Here is a 20,840-nt window from a genome sequence, read left to right on the forward strand (position 1 = left end):
CTGAAACAAAAACATAAATAAGAATTCTTATCATCTCTCTCTCTCTCTCTCTCTCTCTTGTGTCTGTGTTGCCGGTTACCATTCGCTGGTCGCCGATCTCCGGTCCTCGGCCTCCGTTTGACGATTGTCCAACTGTAGAAATTTAATATTGTTATCAAACGAAACTCTGTTCCGAAAACGGAAATTTTGTGTCTTTATCAAACGCGTGTCTCTGCTCGGAAACTCGTCCAGGGAATAGAAATACAAAAAATCTATTTCCGGTCAGAAATAGAGCTCGGGAAAAGAACGGTCGTCATTTGCGCTCTCAACATGCTATATAAAAGCACCCTTTGATACACATTAGAAGACTTAAATTCAAATGCCGAACTTTTTGTTTCCAAACGCATTCGGCGAATCACTCCATTGCTCAATCGCCCTTCCAAGAACATCCATTTTCCATCTCTAAAACAACCGTTCTCCTAATCTAACAAGGCTTCACGGAAACGCCCGAGTTTTAGTTTGGGTCTTATCTGATCTATAAAATTGATCGATTATTAAACAGGTTTAGGGTTTAACTTTTTTAATAAGTGAACATTTACAAAAAGAACGACAAGAGATCGAAGTTAAATCACTGGGATGCGAGACGGGACCTAATTGATGAAAGAGAGTTTCCGGAGGATTTACAATGTCTGGCCACAAGCTCGGACAGGGACCTTAAAGTCGTGGGACCCGATCATCGTTCACTCGATCATTTCACCTCTCTCTGAGATGGGACTCCTTTTCTCTTCGACTCGGCCTTTGACTCGTGCATAGTCGAGGGGGAATGCGGCCATCGACAAATGCCTGCACATTTCTTTTTCTTTCCATGTACAAAGGATTGTTTACAAGAAGAATAAGGACTAATAGCACGAAAAACTCCAAACTAGTATATCTCTAATATACTTATCTTAAATTAATTTTTTAATCACGAAAAATCTCATGTGATAAATTTACTATAAACTATTTTTTTGATAGTCAAAAACCCCTAAATTGGTACACTCATGATAAATTTACTCCAAACTAATTTTTTTTTACAAAAAAAATCCCAAATCGGTATACCTGTGGCAAATTTACCATCCGTTAGTTTAAGTTAAATTGGATTAATACCACGAAGAGTCCTAAACCGATACCCCTATGACAAACAGAGAGTAAAAGTCTCAAATTGATATACCCGTCAACTGTCATGTGTCATACAACTCAGCGATTAGACGGTAAAGTTTAACGAAAATGAACGGAGGATAGATTTGTCACAAGTGTACCAGTTTGAGGTAAATTTGTCACGGGTTTAACAGTTTGGGATTTTTCGTGGTCGAAAAATAATTTCGGGTAAATTTGTCACGGATGTACCGGTTTGGGATTTTTTGTGGCATTAACCCAAAGAATAATAATGATAGCGAAAGTGTGTTTATCGACTAAAGTTTTCATCTACATCGAAATTCAACAATAAAGAATATTAGAGAAATAAAAGAAAGGGCCTACTTCTAATTAAGGCGAAAGTGAAGCATCCCTTTCGGCCATTACAATTAGAAATTTAAAAAGAAAAGGGGAGTCTGTTTCCGAGGCGATAGTGAATTGTTGAGAGCTTCTTCGTCACGTTCAATCAAATTCCATGGGACACATCCCAGCGCAAAACCCCGTACCCCATTACTTTCTTGTTTGTTCTTATTTAGCAACTCATTCATGCCCAAGCAAGCGGAAACCACACGTATCGTGTATCGTAAAAATGATCGAAGAAAAAGATAATTTACACACCCCGGTACTCTCTTATCTTAAGAAGAGGAAATACGTTATCGAAGTATTTATTTGCAACGTAATTTCGTTGTATTTGTCAAACTTATCATAGCATTATGTCATCATAATTGTAAGTCAGTTGCGAATAGTGATAACTAATTAGGGTCCGTTTCTTTCGCCGAAAATGAATTATTTGAATAATATTTTTCGAAAAGCCATCGCTTGTATTGCTCACGAAAATGAATGAATGCAAAATATTATCTAAGAAAATGTTTAGACCTAAATAGTCGTCGATAGCGAAAATATTTTTCATTAGATAATTATTTCAAGCGATACAATCAATCATTTTTCAGAAAATATTTTCAAATCATTGATTTTTTGCGAAAGACGAAGCTTTAATGAGAGTGATTTCGAAAAAAAATGATTAAGGTGCCACATATGGGCAACAGTTGTAATTGCATGGCCAAAGTTGATAAAGCATACTCATCATCAATTCTTTCTAATAACAGAGATGTAGTCGGGCCATTTGGTCGAAAACTACGGTCCTAACCATTTTTTTTTCCTCCTTTTGCTTTGAACAAGTGAAATTTTAGTGTGCTTTTTAAGGGATTTATACTTTTTAAAGTTATTCTCTTTGTGCTTTTGGTAATTGAAGTTAATCAAGTTTGAATTTTTAACACCCACCTCGCATTTTCTCCTCCTCCTCCTTTTATCTCTCAAACAAAACATGAAAGCTGTTTAAATTTTCTCCTACACTTGCAATGAAATGATTTTTTTACTAGGTTTTACTAAAAAGAGTCTCTAAGCTTTTGTTAAGTAACTAACTGAAAAAAATACTACATCCCGCAATACACGATTATTCTCGTGATAAAAGCAATCAACATAATTATCATAATTGGTCGATTCCCTATCTGTGTAGTACTATTCATTACAACTCGAGTTCTAAGTAACACGTGCATATAATATAGGTGAATGATTAATCTCCTAAATAACACGTAAATCTGTGATTTGGTACGTATCTATTGATCCGGGGATTTAATTATTTGCATGCTTACCTATCCAATGATGTAATTTTTTGTCGTATTTTGATAGTTTCATAATAACTGAAAGTAAAGTTTGCACTCTTACAAAGCAATTATCAATGAAATTACATGTAAGATTTGTAACTTCTATGTGAATGTGGAAAAATGCGAAATGACACCTTCTAACGCGTTGGAATCATCATATATACTGAAAATTAAGATTTCTTTTCCATAGATCATTAAACACACTTAATATGAAGAATCTTATATTATCCCTTGCGGAGTTTATATATATCTATGACGCAAAATGCTAATTTTAGATGTTTAACCTGAACTTACCATTTTATTTTATTCTTGATTGATACTTTGTAAATGTAAGATTCCAATTCATGGCACTTATCTTAAACAACTACCACCACTAATGCCTTGAAAATCGAATATTTTCCACCTTAAGCCTGTTGCACAAAGAGGCCTGGGGGACACTCAAGACCCTTCTCATTGTTTAAATTCGGGATATACTAAAACAAGCCCCATGTCGAAAATCATTGGTGTTTCTTTTTTATTTCCTTTTTAATTCTCTTGGGAAGGCAAGCCATGCATTCAATCACGCATTGATAGAGGTGCTTGTATCAATAATAGGATGGAGAGAGACGACCTGCTGGCGGCCCCTACCATAAGGGTCTTACACTCATCATAATTTCAGCTATATCGTAATACCTTCTCATTTAACAATCATAAAACCCTATTCATTGCCGGTTCAGCAATAGATTAGAGTAAGTTCAACACGCAAGTGAAGCATTTATCACTTGATTTGGCAGAAAGGAATGGATTGTTACCTCATCACACGCTTTAGTCTCATCTTAAAAGGGCCTTTTCATATTACTTTTCTAAAATTATGAAAATTTCAATAACTCATTTCCAATTACAATCAAATTTTGAATCACTTCACATGTTAGCACTTAAATATCCTGAAAGATTTGGATATCCAATAGCAGACCACAGCCCAATTGAATTCCAAAGCAATACCAGAAAAAATATTTATAGAAATCGAAAGTGATTAATCACCCCAAGCCAAATCCTTAATTCCCAAAATTGTCAGTTATATTTTTAAACGAAAGTTACAAAACATTTATATCATCAAATTGTAATCTCAAACTAGCAATAGGGAAGTCCAAAAACGACAAGGAGAGCTGAAAAGTGACAAGAAACCTAGTACAGAAAGTCAGAAAGTTTTCCTCCAAGACCCCAAAATCAAATGAAAAAAACCTAGAAGACTTTCTTTTGGTTTTGGACTTTTGGTAATGAAATTTCGTCAGAACATGTTGGGAGAAAAAAAAAAAAACAGTGGAAGCCTAACCCTACCACAATAAGTCCTTCTCCGAAAGAGCGCGGTAAGACGACGGGGACTTTACGTGGTGTACCGTGCGCTAATATTGGTGAGAAAATATTTAATGTAAACTACCTCTCAAAATTCTTTTTCGTAGCATGAGATATAAAAAAGAAAGAAAGAAAGAAAGAATTACATCAAAAGCTACCACAGTCCTATGTAGCCAGCTCCTAAAGTCTCCTGCAGACAAAAGATTAATCCCAATTGCGGGAACATTTAGGAATTGTACTATCGAACTTAAGTGAAAAGCAAAATTAGCCAGCCAGTGGACACAAGCTTCTCCTTCCTTGGAAGTATGCTGCAACTTAACTTATCTTCTGAATTCGCAGTAAGTTTTCGAGTATTTCATTCACCTAAAACTCTATATTTCTTGTGGGACACACGTTACGAATGTGCTCATGCTCACTCGACTGCTAAATTGATGAAAGCAATGTTTTTTTTAGGAAAAAGGGTGGGGGAATCAATCATCACAGCTACCCTTCCGATGCATTTTCATAAGGATCTCACACTTATTGCAAAGCGTATTATCTGATGCATCACATAAAAAGGTTTGAAGTTAAACGAGTTGAACCCGCCAGCCTTTTAGAAACCTTGTAACCTCTTCGCGTGAGATATCAAATAGTCGAGACCAGCAAGCTCATGAAAAGTTTGCTCACGACGCGACTTCATTTAGTGACATTGTGGGTGGCTTGAATTGGTGGCGTTGCGGAAGGTCACATTTGACTAGCACGTCAGGTAATCAATAACGTAACTATTCGTATTAGTTTTTCTTACAAACAAAGTCTCATTGATCTTAAAACTAGTTAGTCAACCTACTTTAAGTTGGTCATTGTACTTTCAGAATATTCATTCGAGTTACTCTTTATACAAGCCTTTTTTAGCCATATATGATCATTAAGGGAATAGAAAATTCGACTGCAATTCCAATGAACGTGTTTCATATAAGGCTTTTGCAACTTGCTTTTTTCTCTTCTAAGGTGCATGTTCTATCAACCAAATTTCTTTCGACGTAGATTCGAACATATAACTTCTACTAATGTTTAGTTCGCATTTCGTAAATAATCGAGTTGATTTCTTTTACTTATGCTATTCACGTGAAGAATAGTGGTAGGCATACCAATATTGATGTAAAATAGTAACGTGATATGTGACGAAGTAGGCCCAATCACGACATAATATATATCGACTTGCATTAAGAACAAATTAACAAAAAAAAACGGATTTGCGTTCGGCCTAACCTAAATCTAAATCCATACTAAAGAGCCGGCTAAGGGTTCTCCTAATACCCAACCGTTCTTTAACATTTAAAGCTAGGGCTTTTGCGGTTAACTACCCCGACTCTCCTCGGGAGGCCGTGAGAGGCACGCACCAATCACGTCCCGCCTTCATGCGAGGGCATCTTTGGACCGACTTTAGACGCCGGCTCGTCCCTTCGCTTTTCACCGAGGCGCGTGACATCGACGCGCGCGGACAGGGAAACATTTGAGAGAACAAAAGAACTCGACGCACAAGCGTTGTCCCCCTCCTCCTCCTAGGGTTTTTTTTTCCTCCTTCTCTCCTTCTCTCCTAGGCAAGTAGAGGAGGGTAATGGAAAGTGATAAGATCCGCACAAACTCGCCACGTGTCGTTCCCCCAGTGGCCCTCCTGCCTCGAACCCCTTAAAAGAATTTTCCTTCTTCGTCTCTAATTTTTTTTTAGTATTTTTTTTCAAGTTTTTCACATTTTTATCCTACCGAAGGAAGTGGGTTTGTGTGTGTGTAGAGAGAGAGTGTGTCCAAGCACAGAGAGAGAGAGAGCGAGAGGTGTCATGTGGCAAAAAAACAAGAAACATCTCATGACTTCAAGACGACAAAAAAAAAAAAAGGAACTCATTTCTCTCTCTCTCTCTCTCTCTCTCTTTCTTGAAGAATCGAAAGCTCCCGCACACACGCCCAACATCGAAGAGGCTTAGCTAGGGTTTCTCTCGATTCGCGCACCCAAATCCTGGGCAGCTTGAGCTCGACCCCTTCTTGAATCCGGCACCGTCTTCTTCGTCGCGGGGCTCTCTACTCGGCGAGGTCTTCATCGGGAGAAGCCGCGGGGGGAGATTCCAAGTCAAAGTGTGGATAGGGCACTAGTTTGACTCGGCCTTTCGAGAGATTTGAGGTTCGTTTCTTTGAGCTCGAATCAGTGTTTCCTCTTCTGGGTCGCGCAGTTCTTGATTGGGTCTTTTCTTGATGGTGGGTGGATCTGTTTCCCGTAGTAAAAGCTGACTGCGAGCTGGGTCTCTCGATTCTTGATTTGCGGGGGATGCCTGAAATTCCTTTTTTTGGCTCATGAAGTGGAGCTTCAACTGCTTTTCTCGATCTGAATCTTTCTCGATTGTCAGGAATGATAGTTCTTGGTGGTTTTCTTGATTCAGTTTGATGATTTTTGCTTGTTCTTCTAGAGCGAGGGGGTTCGATTATTCATGTGTCACAGTAGCAATTTAGTGAGTAAAATAAACCCTAGGAATCAGTTTGTTTTCCAGAGTTTATGGGTATAATTTAATGATGTGAATGGTGTGTTTGAGGTGATATCTTAGTGGGTTTGTGCTCATAATCAATAACCCAAGGCTTGAGTACAGCCTTTTCCTTCTTGGTGGGGCCTATGTCCAGTTCATAGGTAAAACCCTAATCTGGCCTTTGTCTTGTAGCTGATATTTCATCTGTCACTTCCTCACATCTTAACTTGGGCGCTTCTTTCTGCCTGAGAGATTGTGGTCCTTCATGGGGTGGAATGTTGCAAGACGCAACTGCGTGCTCATTGGCTAGGGTTTCTAGTATCATTTCATGAGGTTACCCGAGAAAAAAGTTGTTATTTTATGTGCACAATGGTTGTAGCTCGGCGTAATGTTGTTTATACAATGGCATATTAGCAATAAACTTATCATATTTTTCTTCTGTTTTGTAATTGCCCCATGTTACTTATGAGTTCACTGTGTTAATCTGTTCTTTTGAATTTCTATGCTCTATATTGATCCTTTAAAAGCTTTCTCTGGTCCTGGTTGTTTAGTGAGTGTTGTATGATCATCTGGTACCAATACTTCTATGTTTGACATTCAAAACTCTTAAGAATGATGAATGCACATGGCTTGTCCTAGGCCAGCTTGCTTTGAAGTGAAATGATCGCATGACGGCACGAACAACCAACGTGGTCGCATCGTCGTTCGCATCTCAAAAGCAATGGAATCGTTCACCCAAATTGAATCAATATCAATAGATCTTCTTGGAGTTGCTGGAAAAAGTAATACTAAGTGTGAGCACTTCTCAATCCGGTAAGGTTTAACTTTTTCTGCCTGTAGTTAACACTTTCTGTTCCTCATATATGATGCTATTGCCGTATATATAAATGTGTGTACCTGCGTTATAATGTTTGGTACCAGAATAATTAGTTGCTGCTAGCTTGTGTGTGATGCTCCTTGAGCTTCTTCTTTGCTGGATCTAGTCCACATCAACTAGGTTTCACTCTTTTTGCAACATTCATCCATATTTTATTAGTTCAAATGCATGAACCAAATGAAAATTTCAGCATTGTCCTCATATTAATGAGTGGCAAAAGTACTGCTGGAAGAATTAGCTTATACATATGTAATTGTTTGATACATGAGGTGTGGAGACCAATATTGTTATCTCTCCATTCTTTCAAAGAATTAGTTTCATTTATGCTTTTTACAACTCTTTTCTGGCATTGCTGGAAATGAAGTGGCCAATGGCAATAAAGATAAACGGTGTTGCATTTTACACATAACTAATGTAGTTTCTTTGCTACTTCTTGTAATACCTCGTACTATATTGAATTGTTACTTAAATATAATCTGACTCATCCTTCCATCAGTAAATATGTTTCTGGGATGCGGCAAAAAGAAAGTAAGCTATGTTGGCCGTTCAAATTGGAGAAAGACACCTTAGAAGTGCCAAAAGACATGCTTCCACCACTAGATGTTCCGAAATTCAGATGGTGGAAATGCCAAACTTGCATTCCGGATATATGCGTTGATTCCACTCCTGCTGAAAAAGCCATTGATGATTCTGGTTTTAAATGCAAATGCGAGAGTGCCAGAACCAATCTGTTGAGCCAAAGTCAAACTGCAACTGTTGCCTCTGATTTTCAGCAGATAACGAATGTAGGCATTGCCAGCACAGGAAAATCCAATGCTACTATTTTACCTCAAAGTAATGGCAATGACGTTTGTGCTCCATTATATTCTAAGGAGAAAAAAGACAAAGAAGATCAGACTTGCACTCTAATCTCCAAAGGTAAATTTTCATATATCTGCGAGTCATTTAGATCTGATAGCTTCGAAATTTCTTGATGATTAGTATGGGACCATAATCCAAGTTAGGAGCTCTCAATACTTGTGTTTTTCTGTCTGCAGAAGTTGGCGTCAGCCAGGGAAAGGGAACGGATGCACATGGCACAGGTACGTTCATTACCAATATGGCTACTAACTACAAGTTTAATTACCTGCATAAAGTTGATGTTAGATTGGGGCAACATGACACTGTTTCTACATGTCAATGCTGAATCAGTACTTAACCAGTCAAACGGCAATCGGTCTCTTCATTTGTCCATGCTAGATTGTGGAGTTCATGAAGTTGTTGGCCGTGCAAGTTCTTCCGAAATCATTCAATTGGGGAAACAACCATCTAATCCCGATTCTGTGAAGGTGGCTAATGGCTCTGAGTATGGTGGGGTTGGATTGATTGATGGTGTGGATGATGCTATCACAGTTCAAGAGAAGAAACATCCTTCAGAAGAGCTAGATGAACAAGACTGCCCATCATCTGACAGTGGTGACCTCTCCGAGGATTATTTTCATGCTAAAACCGTTGGTTTACGTCGTAGAAGATATCGGAAAATACGTCTGCTAACCGACTTGTTGGGTAAGGATGACAATACGCATCCAGATCAAACCCGGAAAGTAAATGCTCCTTGTCTTGCTACATGCGATGAGTCTGTGAAGATAGGTACAGCATCTGCGACAAATTGTCCAATGGCGGCCCCTGACAATGTGAAAAAGGTTTTTAAGAAAAGGAAGAGGAGTTTGCCTTTTGATCCGGACAGCAAGCCGATGGATTCTATGACTCCTAGCCAGGAAAGCGGGAAAGAAATTGTCTTCAAAGATGGTGCTGGGAATTCCAGTGCTATTGCTGAGTCTCAAATTGAAGACAGTGAACTTGCTAGAATGGATTCACAAACTGTCAGAAAGAATCATTGGGCTAAACACAAGGAGGATGCAGTAATACGTGCAACCATTAAGAAGAAAAAGAAGAACCATGTTACGGAAGATTATTTCCTCTATAAATCTGGACAGATCGGGGCCAAACCAGCTGATGTCATGTTTTCGTTTGGACATGAGACATCTGCAGATGCAGCCAGAGAAATGAACTCTTTCCTTTTCCCTGTGTCGAAGAATGAAAGAAGTTTGCTTTGCAAGGACAAGACAGAAATGTCTCAAGAAAATGGTGGCCAGGTTTCAGTGGCTCCTCCTAGCAGTAATCCCAATCCTTCAAGAGGTATGTTTATGAGGACAGACTCTGGAGTTATGCAAGCCAGTCCTCCACCTTTTTGGTTCATTCCCACCAGTGATGCTTCTGTAGAAAATAGATCCCATGTTTCTTCCAAAAGCTGTTTGCTTCCTCCCAAAGTTGACAAAGCATATGCCACTCAATTCGGTGTGGCTTCTTCATTCCATTGGCTGGAAGGTGCTCGAGAAGATTCTCTTATGCTCAGAAATAGGGAAGCCAGACAGATTGAGCCAAAGCGTCCTTCTAGATGTGGATCAGATGCTTTTTTGAATAAAGGAGTCCATGATGTCATTAGCAAGGGATCCACCCATAAGATTCCTAAAGTTCAGACTGAGAAGCAAAACCATGCCTTGAATTTAGAGAACTCATTTTGTTATATGAAGCCACAAATGGTATGCAATCTTGTCGTTAGTTCATTAGAGTTACTTGATTTGGATCTTCTAGATGTGCAGTCGTGTGCTCGGTCAATCGTCGTACTATGCTACCCTCCTTGCCTCTTTGTTGAGATGACTAATTAGAATACCACATAGTACCCATCATTAGTCGTGGTGTAGCAGAAAATCTGGGGTTGGGAGTATGACCTTGTACCCAAGCCATTATGTTGGACTACACTCTGCACTCTCTCTATGCTGGTGTATGTAGCAAGTTTCACATCAATATCAAAAAAATCCAATGCTTTTCTCATGTATCCTAGGGTGAAGATGTGATCTTTCTTAAATGCATTTGATATAAATCTTAGGCTTGGTCTCACAGTCTCGCATTTCCTTATGTTGGTTGTTCATGTATTTTTTTTATGCTTCTCTTCATCTTGTCATGACTATATGTTTTTGCGATGTTACCACACACTCTCGGTGTAATTTACTTTTGAGCTCTTGTAATATTAGGTCATTTGCTCTGTGATTTTCAGAATTCAACAATTGCTCTTTTGCTTTTACAGCAGGATATTTCTGGGACAAGTAACAGAGAGAAAGCCACTAAATCTCATGAGTTCTCTGCAACTATGAAGCAATATCATGATGAAAAATCTGTTAAAGCTTCTGAGCAGACAACTGTAGATGACATACCAATGGAAATTGTTGAACTCATGGCAAAAAATCAATATGAAAGGTCTTTAGATGGTGCAGGAAAAAATAAACTCCTGCCAAGAACAAGTAAGTCAATAGATTCCGGGAGTTCAAGGATTGTGAAGGAATGTAGAAACAGGGAGCTGAACTTATCGCAAAAAGAAAGCATTCCGAAGAGGCAAATTCACTCTGGAAATCCCCGAAGTGTTGTTGTTGGAAAAGATTTCAGATCGCCCATGCAAAAGTTTGTTCAGGACTCTTCTTGCCCAATCACAAATTATGCAACTGTTGGCCATGTAGAAGGAACTCCTAATACTGCAAGGCATGTGATGTTTTCCCAGGACCAAGGAAAGTCAGCTAAGGTCCGAGTATGTGTTACGGATCCTTCGAGGCAGGGTACTAATTTGAACGGCACATTGAATGAGGATATTTCCAGAAACAAACCCTCTGATACTAATTTTGAGCATTTACAAGCACCTAGCAGAACCCATATTCCACAACAAGGTGACGAACCGGTTCATCTGTCGTCATCCATGATGCCAACCCACATGCCCTTTGTGTACACTATCCCCCCAGATGGGGGACTTCACTCTAATCATATGGATGTTCAATCATATCGCCCCAAAACCCCACCTAAGGTGGACATGAGCTGGAGTCAGGATCCAAGATTATTTAGCTTCAGTGCTACAAACCTTGAGAAGCCGAGTAAGGACTTTCATTTTGATTCTTTCAGCAGAACATGTGTGGAGAACCCGTATGCATCGAGACATAAGGGAATCGAGGTTGAAAATGGATATGACTCATTTGATTTTCGTTCTAATGAAACTATACCAGCTATGCATTTACTCAGTCTCATGCATGCGGGGCCTAGTTCTGGTCAAAACATTGATTTGGGTGGAAATGACAGGTTCTCGAAATATCCTTCCTTTCCACGTGGGTATCATTCGAGGGAAATTCCTGGGCGGGCATTGAGTCTACACAAGCCGTCCGATTTGTTGAAATGCTCTTCTTCAGGTTACTGTCCTACAAATTTTCTTCCAGGAAGATACCATGAACATTCTGCTGTTCCAATCGTGAGTGCATCTGCTTCCTTTGTTCAACCTGATAAATTTTTGGGGGGGGATGATGAAGGTAGAGTGCGTCTCCCTCTCAAGGTTCGTGATAAAGGAAAGAGAAAATTTTCTGATCTAGCTGGACCGACTGGAGGCTCTACATTCTCTAACCGTTATCCAGGAATGAGTGACAGAGGCAATCTCTGTCGTAAATCAGGGAATTTCTTTGGCATGCCGAATCCTAGGAATTTCTCACTGCATGAAGAAAACTCTGGAATGGCCAAAATTGACACCCATAATAGAAGTGAAACCACTTGGCCTCCAAGATGCAGTTCTAAGCCGGGAATTTGCACGATTAATCGAAACCCTGCGGACTTTAGCATGCCAGAAGCAGGAAATATCTACACAATCGGACGTAATGACCTAAAATTTGAAAAGAAATTCCGATTTCCACAAAAGTCTGGCCTAGCTAATTTGGACGGTTTGAAAGAAAAGAGTAGCATGAGGCTTACTGGTGGATTTAGAATTCCCCAGCATCAACTTGGTTGAATCTCTCCCAATATTCATAAGGTAATGCATATTTCTTAGGTTGAGGCATCCTTATGTTCTCTTCAACGGGCTAGATTCTAAGGCTGCCATGCCTGCAGTTTCTAGCCATTTTCCTGATGCTTTTACTAAGTCAAGTTTTTATTTTTCTAGTTCCAACAGGTGAGCATCTTGGTTTTCTTGCTTAGTTGCTGCAAAAAAGAGCATCTCGGACAGGGGTTTTGGGGGCTGTAGTGTGCAGAATGTGCAAGCTGATTTGCAGTCGGGAAAGTTGCTGTTAGTTCTGACTCCGGATCCATCTCTAAGCCGGCATCATGAAAATACAACCAGGTAAGGCCTGTAAACTTGCGAGAAGTTTGACCCTCTCAGAGTTCTCGGCACGAGACTTCAGAGGGTATGCAGGAAGTAGATGCTTCACTCTATGAGAGTACCTCCTTGTTTTTGTTTTGTGATTTACCCTGGCAATGAATTTGCTTAGGAACAATAGCAGGGCATCGACACAACTATTTGGCCGAGTGGGACACACGATAAGTTTGTGCTTTTCTTTTGTTTTTTCCTTTGTTATCTCTCATTTCAGCAGTTGTAATAAGGGTTTGGCACGGTGAAAGGGAGGACCTGGAAATGTGGTTCGGTTGAAATAAAGCGGAAAGAAAGCAAAAGGAAAAGCAAACTGAAAACAATACATTTTGGATATGGAATTCATCTGAATTGCTCGTTGTACAAGAAAAACTTAAGCGATGTGCTTACCATCTTAAGATCAACTCTGGACGGACGATTAGCTATACTATTTTTCAGGCTCTATACTCCATTCCACTTGGATATGCAATACTTGTACGTTCTCTATAGTGTCCTATTTCCAGTTTAAGCATCGTTCTTCTGATGCGGATATACACTGACGGCGAGCACGTCTAGGCTGCACATAATTGGTTGGTTGGCTTGCTTTCTCCATGTAGAGTGGTGATGGTTGAAGTTAAAGCATAAACAATATTTAGATTTCAAGACAATAAGTCTCCAACTTTTTTTCTCAGTTGATGAAATTGGCTAAGGGGGATTCATAACCTGTTTGTTGCTTGCTCGTAGGATGGTTTCATAGTAGGAATAAACTCTGTATCAGGATCTCAAGGAGTCGAGTCGAGTCTCGAGTCCGGAACCTATTGAGACTTGCCCATTGTGCTAATGGTGTCCTCTGTCTTAATGACAGAAAGAATTGCATAAGCTTGATAATTTCTGTGCTAGAACTCAAGTGTAGCGATGGAAACCTTTATAAAGACTATAAGGTACTTGATTCAAACACATATGGCCAAATCCACAGGTATAAACAAGACAAACAGAACGACTTGACGTCTTATGCCTCTGAAGATTGTGTGTACCTACAAACCCTAGCTTCCTTATAAACAAGCCCTGCTTTGCAAAGATAACCTTTTGCTGGACTACAATGGCTGTCTTCTGAACATATGCACTGTCCTTCTAGGGCGCACCCATCACCTTTTGCTGCTTCATTCCGAAACAATATCTCATCTGACCATTCACTTGAGAACATGTTTTGTGGGTCCAATTGCTTCTTAGCTGCCATGAATTTGGCGAAATTGGGATACTTGTTTCGGACGTTCAAGAATGCTAATTTCCTGTTTTTAGCCCAATGCGGCTTGGCACCGTGCTTGAAGAACGCCATCTGCTCCACTTCCTCCCACACATCTTGATTCAGCCTTGGGGTCGAGGGGTCATTGGCTCGGTAGTAGTTGAAATCCACCGCGACCGAGTCCTCAGGTTGGCCTAAGTACGCCTTGGAGGCCTTGATGAAACGTATCAGAAACCCATTATAGATATCGACTCCGCAGAAGTTCTCTGGATTCACGTCCCTGAGCTTCTTCACGTCTTGAATGAAACCTGCGAATCTTTGGGCAGGGAATATTGCTGTCGTCTCGTAGAAAAAGAGCCCATCGACTCTTGGATCCCAAGCGCAAGTGAGGTCAGTTCTCGAGGGAGGCGAATATAAACACGAACCGGAAGTCTGCATTTTTCCCTGGTGACCGATAACCGGATAGCCAGTGAAGATCAGGCCGTTCCTCAAACCATTGGCAATCAGCTTCTTGTATCCCAACGTGGTAGACGCCAATACACACTTTCCATCCACGTTCCTTGCATTCTCCAGTGACTTCTCTGCATGCATCAATTTTCTTCAGTCATTCTGTTTTCGACGAGGATGATATGCCAATGACATGATACCGAAAAAACAGGCATGGTATAAAAGCTACAGAGAAGAAGAGAAGCATCACCGGTTGCTCGAACGGATTTAGAAACAACAACTGAGTTGGATTGAAATCCTAGAAAGTCATAAACGCCATCACCCGACGTGTTCAGCAGGACTCGGTTATCGTATCTGTAAACAGCGGTGTGTTTAGACGGGTACCAAGCGATATCGGCAAATTCGTACTTCATGGCGTGGTCCATATATGTCTCTTCGATCCGAGCATCGTCCGTGAAATTGTAGGTTATGCTTCTCTTGAACCTTCTCTCGAGAGAAAACTTCACCTGAAAATTGATTTTACGCTACGATTCAGTAACGCGCTAATGAATCAATCCTCAACAACCTTTCACTACTATATAGTTTTCTTCACCAGACATTCTTTTCCAGGGATTGTTGTGTTATCACCGAACAAAGACTATTCTCCGAGCCACCTGAAGCTAAAGAAAGCAACATACCTTGGAGATCACACCCAACATGCCCAGTGAGACTCTAGCTGCATTAAGAAGCTGATCCTGCGCCTGAATTCTGATGACTTTGGCAAAACCTTCCGATTCCTTGGCGGGTACCACGAGGCTAATCCCGACCACGTGATCGTGCACCGCCCCGCCCTTTCCCCACCATGAGCTGCCATGCGCCCCCATGCTTATCAGCCCGCCCACGCTCACGCCCTCCCAGTACGGTGCGGCCACCAGGCTCAACCCTTGTCCCTCGACTCTGTCGATCAGCTCCCGCAGCGGAACCCCCGCATCTGCCGTGACCACCAAATTGGTCATGTCGACGTCGATAGTAGAGGCATAATTCGCCGTGCTTATCAAGAATGAGTCGGCAGATCCATTCCTCCCGGGGCAGGCCAGCTTCGGGATGGTGTGGGAGAACTTGCTCACGACTTTGACGTTCAGTCCACTGCGAGCTGCGTAGGCCACGGCCGAGCGGAGCTCTTCTTCGGTTGAAGGGTACGTGACATTCTGGACATGGCAGTCCAATCTGTCGTTCCACGCGCCATACGCGTTGCGGAGGATGCAACCGTCACCACCAGGACTGTTGCACGTAACCGGGGAAGGCGGTGGCATGGAAGCAGTTCGGAGCAAGATCGAGTCCATGCGAAGGAGGAGGAAGAGGAGGAGGAGGGCAGGGAGGAGCCATTGAGAATCGGCCATTGAAGAAAGTTTCAGAGTTGGAATGTTTAATGAGGATGCCTTTGGATTGAGAAGGCAATGCTTCTAAGACATTACAAGAGAAAAAGGACGAGCTTTCTTGCACAGTGTCCAAAGACGTGTATTTATATGTTCGGACAATTTTGAAGGGCTTTGCTGCAGAAAGGAAACAGCCACGAGAGCAACATCAAAAAACAAAATTAAGATACGAAATTAAATAAAAAGGAAGTCGGCTTTTTTCTAGTTTTCACACCATTATTTTGATGTTAATTATGAAAAATGGGAGTCATCTTCCGAACGACGCCCCGTTTTGGAAGTTTTGACTCCAAATGAGTGATTAAACGGGGGTTGAGATTCGTCAGCTGAGCAAGATCCAAAACGACATGGGAACGCTATCTCACCACGATGCAACGACAACCTGGCATTCCTTTCTTAAACTTTTTCTGTCATTCTGGAGGTTTAGGTTTATAATAATTGAAAGTATGAGAGTAATATCTGCGAATCATTGAGTATAATGCCAGTAAATCATCGGAATTACGCTTTCCTAGTCAAAGCAAGCTCTAAAATTCAGCGGGCTAAAACGACGAACTTTTCTAAAAGGGGTTGATAATTTTCTACAGGGAAAAAGTTTGTCGAATATAGTAGCGTAGTTATGTTGATGCTACCCTCTCATTGTCTTACTTGAGGTTAAAATGTTTAAGGATCCAAATGTGAAATAAATGGGGACCAGACCATTTCGATTCCATGTTAGAACATCCGACCGCTTACGAGAATTTGATTCTAGGTGAGAGGTAACCATGTGTACACTTCGAGCGCTTACGAGAATTTTGATTATAGATAAGCGATGTGACATACTTTGGGCGCTTTGCATTAATTGCTTTCTAAGTGTGGCATTGATGACTTTCTAAGCGTGGTAATGAATCATGCATTTTGTAGAGTTGTCCACTTGCCAAAGTCGACTTGAGGAAAATGCAGGATCATGAAAGAATCAATGGTTTTTTTGGGGAAAATTGTCCTAAAAAGTTCTGAATTTTTGGACGGATGCTAATTCAGTTCTAAATCTTTTAAGATCGTTAATATAGTATGAAATTCCACTATAGTCCATTTGACGAATTGAAGCCTGAAATTGCTGGTATGATACCGGTTGTCCTACGTGACACGCTAATGTGGACAACTTGTGGATTGCCGCTTCGGTGATTTTTTACGGCAATTGACCAAAATGACTATATTAGAATTCGGCATAAAGGTTTAGGCTTATATTTGCAAAATTGAAAAGCTCATAATTAAATTGACAATTATACAATATGTTTGAGACTGGATTGGTAATTTTCTCATGGGTCTAGAAATTCAGGAGTGATCACGAGTGCAATTGAGTGTGGTTAATATTATATATTGTATTAAAAGTGACTTTGCTTATTAAATGTATTAAATTTCAATGAAGGGCGTCCTTTCTTTTTCAAATGAAAATTCTAAATGCTTGTTTAAAGAAAAATATTTTGATAATAACTAGTGAAATTGACCTCGAGAATGAAAAAATAATTGAGTGAATAGTTTTATATAATATTGGCTATGCATGAAACGTAATATGATGCATTTACTGAAAAAACAACCTACTCATATGCCTATACAATAATAAGAAGAGGTTAAATTGATTTGCATATTTGCAATTTAGTATACCATAAATAAAGTTGCTTTGATTCTATCCAACACAACATGTAGTAAAACACAATGTTAGAGTTAAAATTAATCAAAAATAAATAATTATTCTTAAAGAAATAATCAAACGATCGAGACGAATTAACTGAGCATAGTTTCTGAAAAATTCAATTTTCGTGAAATATGACGTGGGAGATGTTTGGTAAGTATAATGTGAATTTATGTATGAGGCAAATGATCCCATGATATCTAATTATCTTCCAAATAATATATATTTTTGAAGTGGTTTTTTTCACAATTTCATGATTATTTTGTCACTGCCATAACTTTCAAAATACTATTTCATGTAGGTTAAACCCGTATTACAATTTCATGATTTTTTTGTCCTATTTTCATGTAAGTTAAACCTAACACAAACATGAGCCCATACGCTAGTATTTCAATGAAAAGAAGTTCGATTCTAACCCCAACGCTTGCCTAATATTTGTCATTAGGTACATAATAAATGTTGTCTTAAGCTAAACTGTAAGAAAGAACTCATTACTACAGCAAAGTACAAGTGGATTTTTATTGTAAGTGAAAAGTGGAGAAAATTATTAAAAGAATCTTAAGCCTATTGTATCACTGCTAATTTAGTCACAAAATTTTCCATTGTATCAATTTAGTTCTAAATATTTTGACAATTTACCAATATAGTCTTTTTGGCCAATTTTGTCTGTAAATTACTGATATGGATGCCTATCATCCTATATGGCACGGTTGGTGAACGGCCAACGCTAGTGTGGACAATTCTTGCCATTTTTTTTTAATTTTCTATTCTTTTCTTTCCAACTACAAGCTGCAGAAAACAAAAAACATAAATATAAAAAATTTGCAAAAATTATTCATGTCGGTTAGCCCATACTATGTAGGACGGTCGGTATTCACGTTAATGATTTCTAGCTAAAATTGGTAGGAATGACTATATTGACAAATTATCGGGTAATTAAAGACTAAATTGATACGATTGAAAGGTTTACGACTGAATTAGCTGTCGTACAATAAGTTTAAGACTTTTTTTTTATTTATAATTATTCAGTAAAAAGTGTGCGCTGATTAAGCATTTGATATAAATTCGATTCAAGAAATTTCTTTCTTGAGCCATGGTAATTGAGGTTTCAACTTTTCTTTGCTTGAGATATATTTTAGCTCACATATTATCCAGATTCCGAATCACTAAGCTAACCTAAATATACCATTGGCATATACTAGAGCTTATTTATGTAAGATGGCCAACTTCCGTAGGAGAATAATTAATGGTAGTTCCTTTAATGTTCCACTATCGAAGTGGTGGCCTTATCCACCAGCTGGCATTCACATCTCCTCTCCTCTCTAATTTGGTCACAACAGCTGCTGTTCATCCAAAATTGGGAATCTACCTACCTCGTTCCAACTCCAGGGTTTGACCAAAATCCCAACTTTTAAAAAAGCATGAACATGGCTGGCATTGTGTCCAAAGTTGCACCCGCACGGACATACATCATAGACAATTAAATGCCCAAACAATTATGTAAGGTGAGACTTGTGGTAGAAGAGAGAAAAATGTAATAACACATATATCCAAATGAGTACAGCCCCCTATATATGGGGTGAACAGAAGATTTAATACCAGCTAATGTGAACTCCAATTAACTCAAAACTCAAATAATGATCCTATATATAACAATATAGATTCCGTGTTGAAATCACCATGTCTCCCACTGAGAATAACTATGAGGTCATGTTCGTCACCCCGTCGATCTACTTGATACATATGGAGGGATTAATTTGTGTACATTCGTATTAGTTATATCGAATTGAAAAGTTGGAGTACCCGGCATCATAAAAAAGTATAATGCACTTTGCAAAGTCCTTACAAATCACAACTCCGCTCATCTTTCACAAATCATGGGAAACCAGTTAATGAAGAAAGGAGTGCGGTTTGAGTTATTTTGGACGCTGGTTTGAGTGATTGTAGTATGGAAAAAATGCACCTCTGATTTAGAATTTAGGAGATAAAATGTGAGTTGTTCTGGTACTTTTGAATCACCAATTAGCCTGTTGCTTAGTAATATACATCATTATTTGCCCTGTAGCAAACTTTGGTTTCATGGGAACTTTCGCCAAAATTCTAAGGTTGAAATGAACTTTGGGTACACTAGAGAAACTAACACCACATACCCTCCCCACTCCCAAAAAAAAAAAAAAAAAAAAAAACTAAACAATGAAGAAAAAGAATTCATTGCTTTAATCAGAATTAGGCCAACCGTGAAAGTCTGAAAGCCCAACTAAGCCCAATTTGGATGTCAGTCTTGCCATTTTCCCCCCTCATATTCAATCCGAGGATCGAATCAACTGAAATTATGGTTCAAAATATATTTGCTGTAGCACCAATCAAAAAATGAGAATTTAAAATCTAAAAATGACTTTTAGGGCCTGTTTGGCAATGATTCTGATTCTCTGATTCCTTTTCCCGAGACAAAAAAAAAAAAAAAAAGATGAGAAACCCGTTTGGTAATGTAAATGATTTTTATCCTAAAATTTTTTATGATTATGTTTCCAGGAAAATTTTTGGAGCAGAAAAAAAAAAGACTCTTTGTTCCATAATCATTTTTGAGAAACAAGACCAACAAAATCAGAAAGCTCTCAATTTGTGCGTCCACCATTGTTCGTCGCCAACTGTCTCTGATCAATGAAGAAAAAGGAAAATAAAATAGAAAAACCTAAAAAATCATTTTTTTGATGATAATAAAATAATTCAAATTAAAATTAATTTTTTTAAAAATATGCATTTTAGAAAAAACAAAAAATAATTTTCTTTTGGATTTGGACTTGGTTGGCAGGATTAGGGCCAATAATCTTGGCTAGAGATTTTTTGCAAAAACACTAGCCCTGTTCAGTCAATAATGAGAGCATTTCAATCTTACATCGGTCATTAATTGGCGATTGCTTTCTTAGTATGGTATCTTTGTTTGCTGTCCACTAGGAGTCGCAAATATTCACTTTGTAGCATACCATACCTCAATTTAAAAGAATTTTTTAAAATTTTTTTAAAAAAACTTATCTAGATTTGTATTGCATTCTTGATAAATTGTAAGAAACAAATATGTCATGATTTGATTTAATATAGAAATGTTTAAGTAATACGAGTCGGGTTGGGTACGGTCTTAGTTAAATATAGAAGTGCTTAAGTGCAAATTCATGGCAAAAATTCAAGTGCAAATTGTCGATGGAGCTTATATTCTTTTTTAAGGATATTGCATATGACTTTATGCTCCACGAAATAAATAGACTAATTATTGATTATGCATGATCTGTAAGCATTTTATTAGTGATGCTATATATAGGTTTATTTTGTAGCGACAATACGCAATTATTTGACTTCAATGAAAAAA

General features: G+C 39.0%; 2 protein-coding genes across 6 annotated transcripts; one reads left to right on the forward strand and one right to left on the reverse strand.

Moving 5' to 3' along the window:
• The first annotated feature begins 5,971 nt into the window (after window positions 1-5,971).
• On the forward strand, window positions 5,972-13,421 carry LOC115750030 (protein EMBRYONIC FLOWER 1). Of its 5 annotated transcripts, none has more exons than XM_048277376.1 (7): window positions 5,972-6,303; window positions 7,280-7,453; window positions 8,014-8,435; window positions 8,555-8,596; window positions 8,688-10,099; window positions 10,645-12,393; window positions 12,532-13,421. In XM_048277376.1, exons 2-6 carry the CDS (start codon window positions 7,362-7,364, stop codon window positions 12,370-12,372), a joined length of 3,696 nt encoding a protein of 1,231 aa, XP_048133333.1. In that variant the 5' UTR covers window positions 5,972-6,303; window positions 7,280-7,361; the 3' UTR covers window positions 12,373-12,393; window positions 12,532-13,421. The 5 variants fall into 5 exon arrangements, with proteins under 5 accessions (XP_048133333.1, XP_048133334.1, XP_048133331.1 ...); XM_048277377.1 differs by having other exon boundaries at window positions 10,648-12,393; window positions 12,523-13,421; XM_048277374.1 differs by having other exon boundaries at window positions 5,973-6,303; window positions 12,523-13,421.
• Window positions 13,422-13,574: 153 nt separating this feature from the next.
• Window positions 13,575-15,877, reverse strand: LOC115750033 (L-gulonolactone oxidase 3). The gene is made up of 3 exons (XM_030687163.2): window positions 15,073-15,877; window positions 14,646-14,901; window positions 13,575-14,529 (listed from the first exon to the last, which is right to left on the reverse strand). Exons 1-3 carry the CDS (start codon window positions 15,772-15,774, stop codon window positions 13,715-13,717), a joined length of 1,773 nt encoding a protein of 590 aa, XP_030543023.1. The 5' UTR covers window positions 15,775-15,877; the 3' UTR covers window positions 13,575-13,714.
• Between the last annotated feature and the right edge of the window lie 4,963 nt (window positions 15,878-20,840).

Source organism: Rhodamnia argentea, chromosome 4 (assembly GCF_020921035.1).
Source record: "Rhodamnia argentea isolate NSW1041297 chromosome 4, ASM2092103v1, whole genome shotgun sequence".
Lineage (NCBI taxonomy): Eukaryota > Viridiplantae > Streptophyta > Magnoliopsida > Myrtales > Myrtaceae > Rhodamnia > Rhodamnia argentea.